Source organism: Quercus lobata, chromosome 9 (genome assembly GCF_001633185.2).
Source record: "Quercus lobata isolate SW786 chromosome 9, ValleyOak3.0 Primary Assembly, whole genome shotgun sequence".
Classification (NCBI taxonomy): Eukaryota; Viridiplantae; Streptophyta; class Magnoliopsida; order Fagales; family Fagaceae; genus Quercus; species Quercus lobata.
In genome coordinates this window covers 27,877,312-27,893,566 of record NC_044912.1, presented here as the reverse complement: position 1 = coordinate 27,893,566, position 16,255 = coordinate 27,877,312, and the positions used below count along the sequence as shown (strand labels likewise).

At 31.9% G+C, this 16,255-nt stretch overlaps 1 protein-coding gene across 1 annotated transcript; it reads left to right on the top strand.

Moving 5' to 3' along the window:
• Positions 1-5,175: 5,175 nt before the first annotated feature.
• LOC115960313 (ethylene-responsive transcription factor 2-like) lies at positions 5,176-6,340 on the top strand. The gene has a single exon (XM_031079136.1). It carries the CDS (start codon positions 5,305-5,307, stop codon positions 6,085-6,087), a length of 783 nt encoding a protein of 260 aa, XP_030934996.1. The 5' UTR covers positions 5,176-5,304; the 3' UTR covers positions 6,088-6,340.
• Positions 6,341-16,255: the final 9,915 nt, after the last annotated feature.

Genomic DNA, 16,255 nt, shown 5'->3' with positions numbered 1-16,255 from the left:
ATTCTTGATGGTGGCCTTATTTAGTGCCCTATGGTCAATACACATCCTCCAACTTCCATCAGCTTTTCTAACCAATAAAACAGGTGAGGAAAAAAGACTTTGGCTAGGTTGAATAGAACCAAGTTCCAGTAACTCATGGACAATTTTTTCAATCTCTGACTTTTGGAAATAGGGGTACCTGTAAGGTCTTTCACAGACTAGTGGTGTGCCATCCTTGAGTACAATTTGATGCTCATGCCCTCAAATTAAAGGTAGCCCTGTAGGGACTTCAAACACTTTGGAAAAATGATCTAGCAAGTTAGATAAGGCAGTAGGTAGCAGAGACTAATCACCAGAAGCAACACTGTTGACATCAGTAATTTGGAGAACTGAGCCCTTCTTTTTAGACCTAGAAAACAACTTGTTAGGCTCTGAAAAGGTTGAAGGTGACATGTGCAAGATTTGCAAGAACACTTCTTTACCCAGGTAACAAAACCTCATGGTCAATAGCTTGAAATCCCAGATAATTTCACCCAATGTACACAACCACTGAGTGCCAAGGACCACTGCACACCCTTCTAAGTGTAACACATTGAAATCTACTACAAACTTATACCCCTGGATAAGGACTATAACTCCATGACAAACCCTTAATGTCTTGATAATGCTTCCATCAGCCACCTTAATTTCTAAAATTTGAGAAGTGTCAAGTGGTAACTTTACATTGGGTAACTCAGCAGCATCCAGAAAGTTATGTGTGTTCCCAGAATCAATGAGAGACACCATCTCATGATTCCTTATCATTCCCTTCACCCTCATAGTTTGAGCAGATAGATTGCCCACCAAAGCATACAAGGTGATTTCAGCAGGTGAACCTATACTCTCTGGTAATTGCACACCCTCTTGAGGTTTTAACACCACCCCATCTTCCTCTAAGTCCACCAATTGGACACCAGATTTAGGCTCGACTTCCACATCCTTACCCTTCAGTAAAAACATTTTTGCCCCTTTACACTTATGACCCAAATGACATTTCTCCTCTCAATTATAATACAAGCCTTGTCTTTTTCTCTCCTCCATTTGAGCATTGGTTAGCTTATGCAATGGAAGCTTAACCTTTGAATTAGTTCTACCCTTTAACTTAGGTAAACCCAAGATAGAAGGTCTACCCATATCTGACACAGGTTTGAAAGTCTTCTTGCTACTCATTAAGTATTCTTCTTGAATCTTAGCTAACCCAAAAGCATCATTAAGGACTTAGGAACTAACATCCTTACTGGCAATCTAATCTCATCTTTCAATCCACTCAAAAAGCAACTTAATTTATGAGATTCAAATAACCCCTTAATCCTATTGGAAAGAATTTTCGAAGTTACCTTTTGTATGATACCACAGTAGTAGTTTGTTTAAACCTAGTGAGTGCTTCCATTGGATCATCATAGGCCGTGGCCCCAAAACGAGTTTGCAATGCTCTGATGAAGACCTCCTAGCTAGCAAAGCCTCCTGCTTGTTTAGCATCTTGGAACCAAATCAGAGCCTCCCTATCAAGGTGGTATGAAGCCATGATCACCTTTTGATGCTCAGGGGTGTTATGGTATGAAAAGAATTGATTGGTTCTATAAACCTAGCAAGTTGGATGTTCACCTTGTAAACTAGGGAATTCTAATTTCAGATTTTTGATGGAACTCACTGATGAAGATTCTAGATTGTTGGCATTTCCAATTTGAAGAGCTTGTGACCTATTAATGGGAGAATGGATACTTTTCTCCTCAATTTCTACTATTCTTTGCATAAGCGAGTTGATGGTTTGCAATTGTTTCTGAATTTCTTGTAATGTCTATTCATGGTAGTCGAGGACCTTAGACATAGTTGCAATCCTCTCAGAATTTTGGGAATTAGAACGTGTTTCAGTCATGGTGGTGAATTGGGATCAATCTTGCTCTGATACCAATGTTAAGATTTATGAAGTAATTCAGATTTTGAGTAATTCACTTCAAGGGGCCTCCATTTGCAGAGAATGAGAAGAAACACAGAGAGAGAGAGAGAGAGAGAGAGAGAGAGAGAGAGAGAGAGAGAGCCTAATCAAGATATTATTTCTTAATGAATGTCCAATAACAATGCCTTAGACTTCTTATACATTTGGTAATTGTAACTGCCTCTAACCAACTAACCAACTACATCTAGTTGAGACTTGAGACTAACTAACTTCTGTTATGCCCTCTATGCACACTCACACGCACACATTTGCACAAATACATGCATACACTTGCACAAATATACGCATACACTTGCACAGATATACACACTCCACAATGACATACACCTATACCAATAGATGCCTAACAAATTACTGCAAAAAAACTACAAAATCCTTAGTCCCTGTCTTCAACCTCAAATGTTTTTTCTTTTTTCAAATATATAAAAATAAAAACTCTCAAAAAGTTAATATAACACAACAAAGGCTCAAAATACCCAGGAAAAAAAAATGGTGACATACCTATTTGGGAAATGAAAATTTTGGTTTGGATTTATGAATTGCTTTCATTGAAACAAAAACAAGCAAATTACAATTGGGAACCAAAACCTTCTTCTCTTGAGTAATACCAAAAAAATAAAAAAAATAAAATAGGGGAGATTGTAAAGGTTTCCCACCTAATTAAAACAACCATTGCAATTCGTTTTGGCATTCATGGGTTTTGTTTTGAAAGTGCTGGGGGGAGAAGAAGACTAGAGTAAAGTTACGGTGGGAGAAGAAGGATAATTAAGATTTAAGTGCTTTGTTATGTTAGTGGGCCCAAGGTGATGAGGTGGCTAGCTACATATGAAAATTGTGACAAAGTTGTGATTTTGAGTATGATGCGCATCAAAATTACTCTATGTTAGTTTTTGGCTGGTTCAAAAAAATTCAACTCGCACGTCAAACCAACCCGACATTTTAAAGGGCAAAACCTCCTAACTTGCCTTGCACCACGCACCTCCAACATTAAATCCATACGGGTCGAAGCTGGGCAGGTTGGATTTTTGCCCAGTTCCTAGTGATTAGTGCAGTGGCGAAGCACCATTACTGTTAGGAGACCAGAATTTTTTTAAAACTCTTAGGTATAAATTTTTTTTTTGACTGAGCTTAGGTATAAATTAAGAAAAATTGAAGTATGTATAAATTTTTAAAGGGTAAATAATAAAAACTTGCTTTTGAGGTTAAATAGAATGACATTCTCCCAAGAAATTTGATTGAAATAAAGAAATCATCCAAGAGCTTCTTTGTTTTTTTTTTTTTTTTTTTTTTTTTCTTTCATATATATATAATGATGCCAAATATTATTAAAAAAATAGATCAAATCAAATTTGTTAAAAAGCCTTACCAAAAGGGGGAAGATTAATGGAATATTATCAGGACATCACTGAACAAACAATAAGACAGCTAATTGATTCTCAAAAAAAAAAAAAAAAAGAAAGAGGAAAAAAAGACAGCTAATTATTCATATTCATACTTTTTTGATGAAATTATTCATATTCATACTGGAACGTTAATTAGGATAAGAATTGATCAGACAAACGATAAAACAGCGCTCGCCGCGTGCACTTGGATGATCTATCCAAGGCATATCCTTTTCTTATAGATTTATAGTTAATGGTTTTAATTGATGTGGTTCATATTCCCCGTCGGTACCCCCAAGTGGGACTAATAATCTAATATTGTTCCCAACCTTTATCAAGTTTTGAGTTTGACATACACATTATATAATCCAAAATATAGTTTTTTATTGTTAGGATATTCTTTTTTATATTTTCCATTTGTTTAGGGTCCCCACCTTTTCTTTTATCACTTTCCTTACGAAGATAGTATTATTTCTGCATTCATGATGTAGAATCTTAATTTATTTATAACTGTCGTTAAAAACATTTTCGATTTCTTGAAAAAATCTTTTCAAAATTATGTTTTGAACCTGAAAAATAGGAAACAATTTTATGAAATTATATTTAGAGAACATTAACCAAATAATATATTCAACTATGGGACTCACCATTTTTTAGTTTTCCAAACAAAGTTTTTTATTTAAATCCTCTTACCTAACAAGCCCTAAAATACCCATAAAATGATGTAATTAAAACAAGAATGTTAAAATCGATAAGTAAGGCTGTAAATAAACCAACTTGTTTATGAACAACTTGAGCTCAGTTGAAAAAAAAAAAAAAAAAAAAAAACTTGTTTATTTTTGTTTGTTCAGTAAACAAGCCAAACTCAATTCCAATTTTAGAATCAATTATTAAACAAGCTAAACTTAAACATAATAATGTGTTCGTGAACGAGCTCGTGAACAAGAAAGCTCAAATTAACTATATATAATACTATATATTTATATGTATACTTGTTTAAAAATAAATCTATATAAATTTGAAATTGGGTTTTATAAGTTTGTAATTGGTTCTTATGATATAAAATTGTTATTTGTAAGAGAGAGACAATTAAAAAATGATTTTTAAGAATACTATTATGCTACAGTAGTATCATATAAATGAGATGTTATTATAGCACAATTGTAAATTTTTTTTACAACTTCAATACCAGATAATGCACACTTTTATGGTTTTGATGCTAATATCCTCTAACATATACAATTTGCAAGCTCTAATACTAATGCTAAGGGTGATGAATCTTCGCATGTAATAAGACTAGATCCATTTGGCTCGAAAGCTATCCTTAAGGTATTTATGACACAAAAGACTTTCATTGAGCCTTTTTTTTTTGCAAAAATTCCAACATTCTTGTCATTGTTGAACATAGAATCTCAATTAGCTATTTATTTTTTCCTTAGGCAAGGATTTTAAGTTTCAACGAGAAACTTCCCTCAATTCTTTATTTTCTCAAAAAGAGAGAGAGAAAAAAACTCCCTTTCTTTGCACCCTGTCTTGCACGAAACGTGGCGCATAGCCAACCTAAGCACATTACGTCAGCTACCCTATGTAGAAGTTGTCGGTCACATTAGTGATGCTCATTTCTATCCATTCGCGCACCCACTTGTTGCTCTAAAATGAAATTTCGGAGAAACCCAATATATAAATATACAAATTAAGCCCTTTAAAAAAAAAAAAGAAAAAAGAAAAAAAAGAAAGAAAGATAAAACACAAAAACGTATAAAAAAAAAAAAAAAAAAAAAAAAAAAAACATTCCCACCATGAGTCTCTCCCATTATAAATACCCTACAAAACCTTCAACCTCCAAAATCTTTTCTCACTCTTATTTCCAAAGCTCTTACACCATAACTCAAACCTGTTCTTTAATTTGAAACAACCCTTTATTTTACCCAAAAAAAAGGTGAAAACATGAACTATACTACCTTGGGTGAGTTTAGTTTTCCTCATCTCTGTCACCGAAGCTCAGCCTCCGGTGGTCTCTTCCCTTACTTAACGGAACAGTGGGGAGACTTACCGTTCAAAGTTGACGACTCTGAAGACATGATTGTCTACAACTCCCTACGTGATGCCGTCAGTTTTGGGTGGTCTCCGTTAGACTTAACGGCAGCCACCACAACAGTAACAGCAACTTCCATAAAAGCCGAGCCAAGAGACATCTTTCAACAGCTGGCTCCAGGAGCCGCCGAGCCATTGAGATTGGCTCCTCAAAGTGCTTCACAAAACAATTCGTACGAAAGTGCTTTCCTTGCTTTCAAAAGCAGAATTGAACGCAACAATACTATTGCGTCCAAAAAAACAGAAAACAAAGTGAGCGCTACTAATACTATTATTAAAGAGAGGCATTATAGAGGGGTGAGGCGAAGGCCTTGGGGAAAGTATGCGGCGGAGATACGTGACCCGGCTAAGAATGGCGCGAGAGTGTGGCTCGGCACCTACGAGACGGCTGAGGAAGCGGCTTTGGCTTATGACCGAGCGGCTTATAGGATGCGTGGCTCTAAGGCTTTGCTTAATTTTCCTCACCGGATTGGCTCGGGTGAGCCAGAGCCGGTTAGAATCACGGCTAAGCGCCGTGAGCCGGAGCCGGGTTTGGAAAAAGGCGGCTCAGCCAAGAGGGGTAAAGTAGCTAATGAAATTGAAGCTGTGTTTCAACTGGGTTCACTGCCAGTTGCCGAGCAATTATTGGTTAGTTAACATAGTGGTTTGGAATGGAATCTCGTGTCAAGAAAAATAAAACAGAGAGAGATATCTATACCTACCAAGTGTTTGTTTTGGTTCTGTACAAAGTGAGGTTTTGCAAATCTTTTTTTTTTTTTTTAGTAAAATGTACTTGAGGTTCTGAGAAATAAGTTGGTAAGGTAAAATTTGATTTTACCGAAATGGTGGAAATTATTAATGGAGTGACAAGTGAAGTACTTTACTAAAATGACTTTTATTTTTGCTTTTACTTTCTTTTTTGGTGTTCTATGGATTCCTTTCTTGACTTGCAAAAGGTTAGGCAAAGAAAAGCAATTTATAAAGTCACAATTGCAAATGCTATGCCAAACAACTCAAAAAGTTATATATTATCTGAATTTTCAAGTGAGAAAAAGTTGAGCCATTACTAAGCAATAGCCAAGAGTTTGAAAAGGCATTGTCATTTTCCTTATGATCCAGTAGGATATCAATTGCATTGATTCATTAAACATTTGCGCTTATGGGACACGAGTAATTTTTTCTTTTTTTTTTTGAGAATAATTATGGGACACGAGTTCAAGACTGAAATATGGTATAAATTTGAAAGGATTAGTAACATAATATTTTAGATTGTCTTTTATCCGTACAAAATCATAAATTTATGGAACCTTTTTAAGTTCCTATCCAAATGTGATGCTATTATAAAACAACAACCATTCTAATGTACACAATTTCACGTCATGTTGAATTGTCAATTTATGATGGAAGCAAGTTCACTTTCACGTTAGTCCACTTTTTTTTTTTATGTATCAATCATGATTTGAAATATTAGTTAATTATTATGGATCTAGTGTACTTTTAGACTTTTTCATTATAAAATTAGGACTAATACTAAGGTTACAATTTTTATCACAATTTTATCTTAATTTATCTATGTGATGAGTTGTAAATAGTAAAATTATAGACTTACATAAATCCACCATTTTTACTCTACCATTCACAACTTATCACATGAATAAATTGTAATCTTAACATTTTTCTATAATCTATGGCACTACTAACACCACATATTTCACATAAAATTTCACAAATTCTCTCCCTTTGGGTCAGCACAACATGTAAGCAATGATCTAAAAAAAGTCGGCTAAAAAATTTATGCCACTTTGAACTTTTTTTCTTATAAAATAAAATCAAAGCAACCAAAAGAGCAGTACTTCGTGTTTGGCTAACCACAGTACAAGTACAACGTGAAAAACGTAAAAGTGGCATCTTGATAGCTCCACTACTAGTACTAGTGACAGTGTAACTGCTTTAATCAATAATAAATTAATAATTCAATCAAGATAAGTTTCAAACCCAATTTGTCTTCATAGGTTCAAGTTACATCTAGTGTAATTTTAAGAAATATTACATTATTTAATAATTTATTAAATTTATATTTTAAAAATTCAACCATTGAATTACATGTTCTATATTTTTTTAACATGTATGCCAAGTTTTATGTCAATTGGATGTAATATATCATTCGATTCATAAACTCATCTTTTATGCATTATTTATTTTAAACTACAAAACTTGAATTTAAACAATTAATTAATGATATGACTATTGATCTTTGATCACCTTTAAATTTTGTAAGTATGGAGAATATATAAAGATAATATATATGTGTGTGTATTCAAAATATTAATTTTTTTAGTAGGCTTAAAGTGTAAAAACATGCCCCTGAAGTTTGGGGGGTTTTTTAATTTTACGTCATGAAGTTTCCGAATTTGGATTTTACTCATGGAATTTATATTTATTTGCATTAGCAGCACATTCATCTATATTTTTCATTAAATACCACATAAACTTGCCACGTGAGTTTAGTTCTATCAATAAAATAAAGGCAAAGTTTGGCTACAAACTTTGTTGTAACCTAAAACTATAACTTCTTTTAAAAAAATTAACATTGATACATATTTTGAAAATTTAATCGTTGAGATTGCATGTTTTTTATACTTTTAACATACATGTCAAATTTTGTGTCAATTAGATGTTATTTACTATATAATTCATAAACTTAATTTTTATACATAATTTTATACTACAAAAACTTTCAATTGAAAAAAATTGATTGATGACATAGTTCTGGATCTTTAATCTTCTGAAAATTTTGCAAGTGTGGAGGATATAGAAGAAAATGTAATTCAATTGTGGATTTGTCAAAATTAACAATTAATAAAAGGAAAATACTAACAAGTGCCCTTATGACATTAGTTAACAATCTATTTTGGGAAAGTTTTGACATCATTTTTATGGAAAATAAAAAAGCTGTCAAAATATTAATTTTTTTTCTTTTCCCGTAAAATCTTTCTTTAATTGGACTATTAACCAATACTCTAAGGACACTCGTTAGCATAATCCTTAATAAAAAGATATTGAGTAAATTTGCAACCTTAGACTACTTTGTCCATAAAATAATGTCAAGACATTAGTTATTTAAAGACATTAAATAACTAATGTCAAGACATTAGTTATTTAAAGTTTTTTTAGGCTACAAAAATGATGTAGCATCATTTTAGAGGCATAAAATTTAAAATTTGAAATTTCATGAAATAAAATTCAAAATTTAAAATTTTAAAATATAAAATTCAAAAACTCTCAAATTTTAAGAGTGTAATTTGCCCTTTTAACCTTTTTTATTGCCTTCCTGTATTAGCAAGATATCTTTTTTCACTATATGTATAAGCAAGATATCTTTCTTCACTATAGCTCTAAGCAATAAGTCTATTGAAACAAAAAATATCACACTATTTCTTACACGAGAAGGAGTAAAAAAAAAAAAATGATGTCCGTTTTAACACCTAAATTAACCTAAGCAATACGAGAGCATAATTGAGGTGTCACTTTCTAACATGCTAAGCACATTTTGTCGGTAAAAAAGAATAAGACTAAAACTTGACTTACCGTACAGGCATCTAGCTTGGTCGTACATCTGTGTACCACGTTTGTTGACAAAATGCATCTTTTGAATTTTGTGGAGAATTTTCTATTGAAGTAGGAAAAAACGTGTTTTCCTTTCCCACTGAGGAAGAAAAATGATTAAAAATGTGACAATATTTCTTAATTAAAATTTAAAACATGCCAAATCTTTCTTCTTCTTCTTATTTTCTTTTAACAAAACAAGACAAACAAGCAGAAATTACATTTAGTGCATCTAGTGTACTAAACCGGTAAATATAATGATATGTGTCAAAAAATAGACACATATTACAATCGCAGTGAGTCTAGTGTCATTGGACACTGAACGTAAGCCACTCCCCCCTAAGTGTTGTAATTTAAGTTTTACAATTAGATTCAAAAAAAGAATTAAATTGATTAATGTAATATAAATAAAATTAAAAATTTCAAAGACAATTAAATTTAATGTACTTATGTGTTTAATTTAATTTTCAAAAATATAAGGCATAACATTAAAAAAATATATCCAAATTTTTTTTTTTGAGAAAGAATTATATCCAAATTTGACCCGTAAAATAAAGCTAATGAAGATATTTGATGTGATGCTAAAATTGTTAGATATTTTTGTAGGCAAATTTCCAGTGTCCTATTTTTTAAAATATCTAGATTTTAAAAGTATTATTAGTAAAGTCACTCTTTCCTATCTGATGATCAACTTTTTCTGGAACCGGTGGGCCACGTGTGTGTGTGACTCTAACAAATGGGCTACTTTCTGTCGACTACGCAAAGCCCCGACTAAGAATTTTCTTTGATGCCAAGGATATACTATTCAAGCCATGTTCTAGTCTTTTGGTTAAATATTACAAAAAAATAGAATTTATTGGTGTTATAAATATTGTTTAAAGTTATTTGACAAAATAATATGGATTCCTAACATTCATGATCTAGATGTGAATGAGTCGAATTACTTATCCCTTGGTCTATTAGTGAACTATCTCTCCAGGGATTGTGAAAGACGTTCCACTAGAAATATTCTTGTTATTGCTTCGACTCATATTCCCCAAAAAGTAGATCCCGCTCTAATAGCTCCGAATAAATTAAATACATGCATTAAGATACGAAGGCTTCTTATTCCACAACAACGAAAGCACTTTTTCACTCTTTCATATACTAGGGGATTTCACTTGGAAAAGAAAATGTTCCATACTAATGCTAATGGATTCGGGTCCATAACCATGGGTTCCAATGTACGAGGAGGAAAGAGACTGAATTTCGGCAACGGTGTTGTCGAAATTGCAAGAAAAAGTACGATAAATTGAATTTCGGTAATCTTTAAAGTTATTTGACAAAATGAGGAAAGAGACTGAATTTCGGCAACGGTGTTGTTGAAATTGCAAGAAAAAGTACGATAAATTGAATTTCGGTAATAAGATTACCGAAATTCTTGTCTTGCCCAAACTCTACCCATGAATGAATTGTGGCAACCAAGTTGCTGAAAATGGGAGGAAAAAAAAAAGAAAAAAAGAATTGTGGCAACAAAGTTGCCGAAAATGAAGGAAAAAAAAATGCTACGTCCATAACATTTTTACAATAAATTACAAGTAGTTAGTTGTTATTGGTTCAAATTTGAATCTAACACTAAGATTACTTTTTTGCCTCAATAATAATAATCAGTAATAACTTGCCACTTAGGATTTTTTATAAAAATGTTGTGAAAATGTTGTGGACATATCATTTCTAAAAAAAAATAAAATTGTGGTGCAGAAATAGAAGGAAAAAAAAAGTGGCAAATTGATTTGTGGTAATGGCATTGTCGAAATAGAGGAAAAAAAAAGTGACAAATTAATTTGTGGTAATAGCATTGCCGAAATAGATCACAATAAAGTGATTTGTGGCAATGACATTGCCAAAAACACTTTGACAAATTGAGTTTATTGTGACAAAGTGATTTGAGTTTATTGTGACAAATTGACAAATGGCATTGCAGAAATAAATATTTCTTGAAGACTAGAGTTGCCTGATGACCATTGGCCTTGTTATAAGGTACTGACAGCTCAATTTGTGAAAGTGTTTTTGGTAATACCATTGCCAAAAATCACTTTATTGTGATCTATTTTGGCAATACTATTGCCACAAATCAATTTGTCATTTTTTTCTCTCTATTTTGGTAATGCCATTGCTACAAATCAATTTGCCACTTTTTTTTTTTTTTTCCTTCTATTTTGGCACCACAATTTTTTATTTATTATTATTTTAAGAAATGATATCTCCACAAATCACTAAAAGTTTTTTTTTTTTTCCCTTTTAAAAATGGGATATTCTTTTCTTCTGTTCTTTACGTTTTTGCAACCAATTGATATAATTTTGAATACATGTTCATAGAGAAACACCTAGCAAATTCTGGATTTAATACTAGCAAATTCCTTTCATGCCAAACGTGGTGTGGACTCTGGAGCATTGAGATATGGTTAGCCTGCAATTTCTTTTTTGTTCTTTTTAAATTCTTATAACTAAATTTAGTAGAATGACTAATAAAAAAAATAAAGAAAAAGACATGAAATACTAGATTTTCCAATATTAAAGTTTAAACATTTTGTTGTCAAGAAAACATAATAATTAATAATATTATTCATAAAATTTTGCGTCTGTTTTGGAACAACATATCTAATTTTTGGAGAAAATTTTTTACTGAAAATATGGTAAAATATTTGTACCTTAAAATTTTTTTAAGAAGTGAAAAAATAGAAAAAAAAAAATGAGGTTTTAAAAATCTGTACACCAAAACTAAAAGCTAAAACTCGACAAAGTCATTTATGTTTATTTATTTATTTTTTTTAAGGAATTAATTATAAAAACAGAGCATAAAGGAAATGGGGGCATCTCGAGGTACTAGCAACTAGCAGTCCAAGGTCGTTGACATCTGCGGTATGACAATATCATTTGAGTTTATATATATAAGTATTTTTTTTAATGAAAGGGCCGTAGGTGTTGGTTTGTTTGTCATTACCATTTTTCTTATTCTTTTTTGACTAACTTAGTTCTTCTTCTTTGACATGATTATTAATTAAAAAAATGATAATGATCTTTGTAACATGTTCTTTATTTTGTATAGAAGATGACATAATTTTGATTAAGAAATTTTTTGTTTTAAATTGTGAGAATAATATAGAAAATTGAAATTTTACTTTGAAATTTTTTCATATATACTAAAATAATCTAAATCTGGAAATGAAAGATTAGAATCTAGAATATATTATGTAAGGACGCAATTTGGTTCCCCGACCCAAAAGATGTATGGGCTTAGACCCAAAAAGCCCCAAAACAATGAATTTGTAGAGAGTGAGTTGGAAATCTAGGCTCTAATGAGTTTGATAATTATTATGATAGATTCAAATGACAATATAATAAGAACATGCAGGTTATACTTAAAGAAAATCGCCCTCGGCACGATCCGAGGAGATCAGTTCTTTTATATCTTTCGAATTAGGTTACCAATCCGGTCCTTGTTACTGCAGTCCTTTTTCTCTCCATCTCTTGGATCCCCCACTATCAGGGTCTCCCCTCCCTTTTGTAATATCCTTTCATGTGTAGATTTAGATTGATAGTTCTGATACTTGTTCCATCAGCCCCTCTCAAAAGTCTTTGGGAGTAACTGTAAGGCTGAAAAGCACGGTTTAGTCAGCTGTAGAGCATTCAATGCCATGGTAGCAGTTTTATCTTAGATATTTTATAACTTTCCTTTGTCTTGTTCCTTCTTAATACTTATCATTTTCCATGGAATAGTCCGAAATGTTGTTCTTGATGGTAGACCATGCCCTCTGTCCTCGGCCTTCCCCAACCGAGGAGGGATTCTTCCTCGTTTTCCCCCCAAGGTGGCTCTGATCGGATTCCATTTCTACCCTTATTAGCACAGACACTTTTGGAAGTGTTTATCCCTCCTCGAATTGTTTAACGTCCTCGTATTGGACCCCTGGCTCAATATATACATAGATATGGACTCCTTGGCCTTTCACCTATACAAATTACATTTTTGAACATTAAAATTTGGGTTTTTTTTTTTTTTTTTTTTTTTTTTTTTTTTTTTTTTTTCATTTTGGTTGCATAAGTTTAAGGTTTTTCAATTTTATTCATCAGATTTGGTTATGATATTACTATTAAGTGCCAACAAAACAACATTTTTTCCCTTTCTTAAAGTTCATATCAATCATGGTCTCACGAAGATAAACAAAATGACCATTTAGAAAATGAAATTAATTTTTTTAGGGGAAAATTGAAAAAATTAAATTAAATTAAGTGAACTAAAATGAAAATCTCAAATTTAAGGGAAAAAATTAAAATAATTGCATATTTTAAGGGTTAAAAAAAATGTAACCTTGTCTATGATCTATGCGAAATTGAGGGAGTATTATACTATTATAGTATTATGTATGTGTGTGTGAGTGTTTTTTTTTTTTTTTTTTTTTTTTTTTTGGATATGAGAGAAAATGTAATGGCAAGTAACATTTTTTTTGTCCTTGGGTCTCTATTTAGCTACACAATACGTCATTTTGACATCATGCAAATATTAAAAAAAAAAAAAGAAAAAGAAAAAAAGAAAAAAGAAGGAAGCATGTTTTCCAAATTGCCATCCACATTGAAAAATGTATTCTATTTTAAAACTAACTTTTTTAGGCAACTTCTACGGTGGAAGACTTCCTGAACATCCTTGACCCATATGTACGCTTGTCGCAAATCAATATAGTGAAAGTAATGAAAAAGGAATCGAATTATTCTTGTGAAAGGAACAATGTTCTCACAACTTTGTCTCCCAACAAATTCAAATGATAGCGCTTGCTTGTTCTAAGTTCTAACCATCATGTTTCTTTCATCGATGAAGGTTGTCATTTGGAAAAGTAATAAGGAATGTTAATTATTAGTTTATAACGAAGACAAATGTTGCAGTAGTACTTGAAATAATTTCGAATCCTTTAACTCCGTTGAGATCCAACCAGAATATTTAACATATAAGTTGAAAATTAATATTCTTGCTTCTTATGATATGCATGACCAAATCGACTAAATGGAAATGTAATAAATCTACAATCATACGAATCTGTCATATTGATCTTTACCTTCCTTATCTCATCATTCTTGTTGACGAAATGAGATTCCAATACCACAGAGCTTTAATTAAGTATATACATGTACCCATGCCTAACTTTTACTAAACATAGGTCACCAAAACCTTAGGTGATTTATAACTGAAAGATATATTTAATGGTAGCTAGCTTGGCTGACACAATTCGATTGGTCCACTTGATTATAATGGATTATGTTCTCATGTTTGAGTTTTCTGATAGAAAATTACTTACTTATTGTTTTGTCTCGGAAATAAATACATGTTATAATAAAAACTATATAGGTTGAAGTTTTCATAAGTTGTAGCTCAATTAAGATTTCTTGATATTTTTAACAGTAATGTCCAGGTTTCAGATTTTATCTTCTTCTTTGTAATTATTAAATTATAAATTGAAAAAAAAAAAAAAAAAACTATATGGTGTACCATTTTCCTCTTCCTTTTTAGATCCTCATTTTATTTTAACTTGCATGTAGTCCATACTTACGCACGGAAATATTAACAATTGTGATGATAAAATGTTTATCTTAGTAGATTCAATTTCCACATTGAGCATTATGAATGGAAGTAACTTAACACCAACATTTAAAAATCAAATTGGACACATAGCACAAAATTAAACTACAATTAGAAATTAATTTGATTCAATTTGAATTCTAAAATTGAACTTCAACTTAATATAATATATATGATTATATTTTTGTCACTTTTAACAAATTAACAAAATCTTAATCCAAACACACTAAAAACTATTAAAAAATAAGAACTAATCATTGAGCTTGGAATCTTCTTGGAGGCGCCAATGAAGCGCTAATGTATGAGAGTGTGAAGCAAGGAAGAGTGGGATTGAACATTGTGTTTGAACCCGGCCTTGCTCTAAAAAATCCGTAAGGAGGAGGAGAGGGCAGTGTGTGGATCTAGTTGGTAGAGGTTGAGAGAGGAGGAAACATGGGATGAAGATATGGAATTAGGAGGAGATGATGTTTTACTTTTATAGTCTTTCTCGTTGGACTCCTTGGTTCTGGTTGTGGGATTAGAAGAGCTCCAGACTCTATTGAGATCACCCATAAAAGTGTGCAGGTGAGATGTTCTTGCTTAGGCCAATGAGTATTATTATTGTGGTTTTCTTGGCTTCCGTGTTAAATGTTAATGCATCATTTATTTGGGTACAAAAATTAGAAAATTTAGATAAGATACATGACACAAAATTGGAGTCCAATTTATAATCTCCATGAAAGTGTGCAGGTAAGATGTTTTTGCTTAGGCCAATGAGCATTATTATTGTGGTTTTATTGGCTTCCGTGTTAAATGTTAATGTATCATTTATTTGGGCACAAAAATTAGAAAATTTAGGTAAGATACATGACACAAAATTGAAGTCAAATTTATAATCTAATTAATTTTTTTTTTGAGTTTTGGTTAGGACAAGTGGCGCAAAATTGAGAATCCAATTGAAATCTAATTGGATTTTCTCTCTGCTTCACCTATTATATATATATATAGATATAGATTGGATTACACATATTCACCAATCAACGTTGCATATGATTTTCCCTCTAGGTTGGCTATTAATTATTAGGGGGTTGGTGAATACTTTTCCCCAATTCCATGTTCCCATCTACAGTTTATGCCTAACCCGGCCCTATCCCTATGCATGGCTATGTCAACACTTAGTCGCTCGTAGAAAAAAATAATGGTTCAAATGAGGAGAATTTGGTGTGGTTCTTGACCTAACAATACCATAATATTAACAATACCATAGAAAATGTGAGGTCAACTAGCCGTTTAACCTGGCAAAAGGTTCACTTAACCCAGCATTTTAATTATGATTAACTCATGATTTCATTCCAAGCTCATGATTCACCTTGGGCTTAAATTCTTGCATTGTCGTAAAAATTTTTTCAGAGTGGCATCTATTTTCCCAGACAAGCTAATCCAGGTTTTTTTTTTTTTTTTTGTTTTGTTTTTCCTGAATATACTTGTCTATTTTTCCTCATTCCTCATACCTCATACTATGATTGTCTGACATTTCATATGAAGAGTCCACAGCGACTGAAAATTATCAATTTAATCATTTTATCACAATATCATAACAACAATAGAGAAATCCAATTTGAGTTTAATTAA

Bases quoted from the DNA above. Each gene is read 5' to 3' on its own strand.
- LOC115960313 (XM_031079136.1), top strand. From the start codon at position 5,305: ATGAACTATACTACCTTGGGTGAGTTTAGTTTTCCTCATCTCTGTCAC.